The sequence below is a fragment of the Helobdella robusta genome, assembly GCF_000326865.2.
Source record: "Helobdella robusta unplaced genomic scaffold HELROscaffold_30, whole genome shotgun sequence".
Classification (NCBI taxonomy): Eukaryota; Metazoa; Annelida; class Clitellata; order Rhynchobdellida; family Glossiphoniidae; genus Helobdella; species Helobdella robusta.
In genome coordinates this window covers 2,094,415-2,097,029 of record NW_008704502.1, presented here as the reverse complement: position 1 = coordinate 2,097,029, position 2,615 = coordinate 2,094,415, and the positions used below count along the sequence as shown (strand labels likewise).

The 2,615-nt window shown below is 40.4% G+C and overlaps 1 protein-coding gene across 1 annotated transcript; it reads right to left on the bottom strand.

The window, feature by feature from the left end:
- Nucleotides 1–387: 387 nt before the first annotated feature.
- Nucleotides 388–1,965, bottom strand: HELRODRAFT_174718 (hypothetical protein; the record flags this gene model as incomplete). Its single annotated transcript, XM_009022140.1, has 1 exon — nt 388–1,965. The coding sequence occupies one exon, from the start codon at nt 1,963–1,965 to the stop codon at nt 388–390; it is 1,578 nt and encodes a 525-aa protein (XP_009020388.1).
- Nucleotides 1,966–2,615: the final 650 nt, after the last annotated feature.

Here is a 2,615-nt window from a genome sequence, read left to right as displayed (position 1 = left end):
ACTTTGATCACATTACAGTAATTTAAACAATAAATTTAACGATTTTTCAATTCTCTTGATTTATAAAAATTTTGCAGTTCAAATAATGATAGCACTGAGCAACAAAAATATTTTTGAGGAAATTTCCTAATTTTTTACAACTGATTTATGATAATTTGGCACCGCTGAGTCCGAAAATGACATCCGTTTCTCTAGGTCAGGTCCAGTTTTTCTGCTAAGTTAAATGTTTATTTTATTTTATTTGTGAATAAATCAGTAAAATTTTTGTGCCATAATCGGTTTATTTCTATGAACATTTCTCATTCGGAATTGGTTTCAAAGAGAAAAAAGCGTTCTGAAACACAGTACCTTAAGTAAGGGTCATTAATGTTTGTCATTGTTAAGAATTTAGGGCTGGAACTTCCGTTTATTGGATACCCTGGAATGCTCAGCATCAGGGATGTCTCTCTTTAGAGTCCAGCAGTAATCAGCCATCATGACGGCATTCCAACGTCCCTGATACCTGGTCTCCATCTCCTTCATCTCCTGGTGGAATCCCTCTCCCTGCTCGTCGCTCATTGATCCAAGATTCTCAGGAAAACGATCCATATGTGAAAATAGATAATGCAGTTTGATGCTCATGTTGCATCCGAGTTTTTTGAAAGCAGTCACCATATTGTTGACAAGTTCAGCATAGTTTCTGGCCTTGTTGTTGCCAAGGAAGTTTTTCACAACGAGAACAAAAGCATTCCATGCTTCCTGTTCCACTTTGTTCATTGACTTTTCAAACTCTGGATCTCTGATGAGCCGACGGATTTGAGGACCGTCAAAGATACCAGCTTTTAACTTCACTATGGTTACTCCCGGAAATGTCTGGCACATGTAATTGAAGCAGCCACCTTCCTTGTCTAGAGCTTTTGTGAACTGCTTGATCAAGCCAAGCTTGATGTGCAGTGGTGGGAAGAGTATCCTGTCTCTACTGTCCCACATGCACAGAAAACCTGGGTATTTGGTGAACCCGGATTGTTGCCCCAACAAAAAATTCACCATCTTCAGGTCGACACAAATAACCCACTTATGCTGATCATAACGAATCATCTCCAGCACATACTTCACCGCTTCATACTTCTCCTTCAGTTTAGTAGAGTGAGCAAGGGGCACAGAGGCAAACTGGTTGCCGTTGTGCAGTAGAACACATTTCAGTGACCGCTTGCTGCTGTCAATGAACAGTATCCAGTCTTCGGGCTTGTACTGCGGCACTCCCAGGTGGTGCAGAAGCTGTGCAATATCTGTGCAGTACACCAAGTCCTGCACCTCCGAGAAAAATTGGAGGTACTCTTGATGCCTGTTGCGGTACAGGGTGATGCGAGCACAGCCAGAGAGGAGGTTTTTTTTCAATCTGGATGCCAACAGTTCAGCAGAGGCCTTTGACAAGCTGAGGTCGCGAACTAGATCATTTAGCTCCTGTTGGGAAAAAAGCTGTGGAGTTTCATCGTCAACAACTGGCCATTCTTCTTCTGTTTCCTGATCTTCATCACTGGAGGATTCGTCATCACTGATGTCTTGAAGTTTGTGAAACACAGGTACTGGAATATCATCACAATGAGCTACAGGACGACGTGCGGACTGCAAATCAGGATACTCGAGGCTGCTTCGGTTCTTTCTGTTTATCCCAGTCAGATCGATGCTACAGAAGTAGCAGTCAGTGTCATGGTTTCTCTGCTCCCGCCAAACCATGGGAATTCCAAACTTCAGACACGTCTTCTTGCCCTTGGTCCACTGACGCAGATACACGGTGCAAGCCTTGCATACCATGTGTGGCGCCCAATCTTTATCCTGGTCACCAAGTTTAATACCAAAATAAGCATGGTAAGCACGCTTTATGAAACATGTGACTTGATTCCTGTTATGAACAAGTGTGTATTCACCGCAGATATAGCAAAATACGTCGGGTTTATTTTTACAAGATCTTCTCTTGGAAGCCATGTCGTTCGCTTGCGATTCGTTTGCAACTGATACCTATACTAATGCAATCTGCTATATGGCTCAGATTTGGAAAATGCTGACGTAACTATCCATAGTTATACACAGCCTCGTCCGGGCATGTCTGCGATTGTCTGATCACGTGACTGTAGTTACGTGATTTAATGCATTGAACGTGTGTGTGTGTGTGTGTGTGTGTGTGTGTGTGTGTGTGCATAGGGGAAACATAAAAATACCAATTAATTAAAAATTGCAAATTCCTCATATTGATGAAGTGATTAAGAACAAAGCATCACATACAGCGAAAATACCTGGGACTGTACACAAAAAAGTGAAAATGAAGATATGGCCATAGCTTAGAAAGTTGACCTGATCTAGAAAAACCAATGTGATATTTGGATTCAGGACATCAAAATTTCCATAAATCAGCCGAAAGACCTTAGGAAATTTTTTGGGTGTTGACCAGTGTAGTTTATATTAAACTGCATAAGAGTTTGGCGTTGAACATCCAATATTTTATTGAAAACTGTCTAATTCTTTCATCATTATTCACATTTGATATATATGTTATCATGATTTAATAACTGTGTTTCACAATTGTGTTTTTGTTTTTTTTTAAATTATAAAATTGAGAATAAATTTTCTCTTTTTAA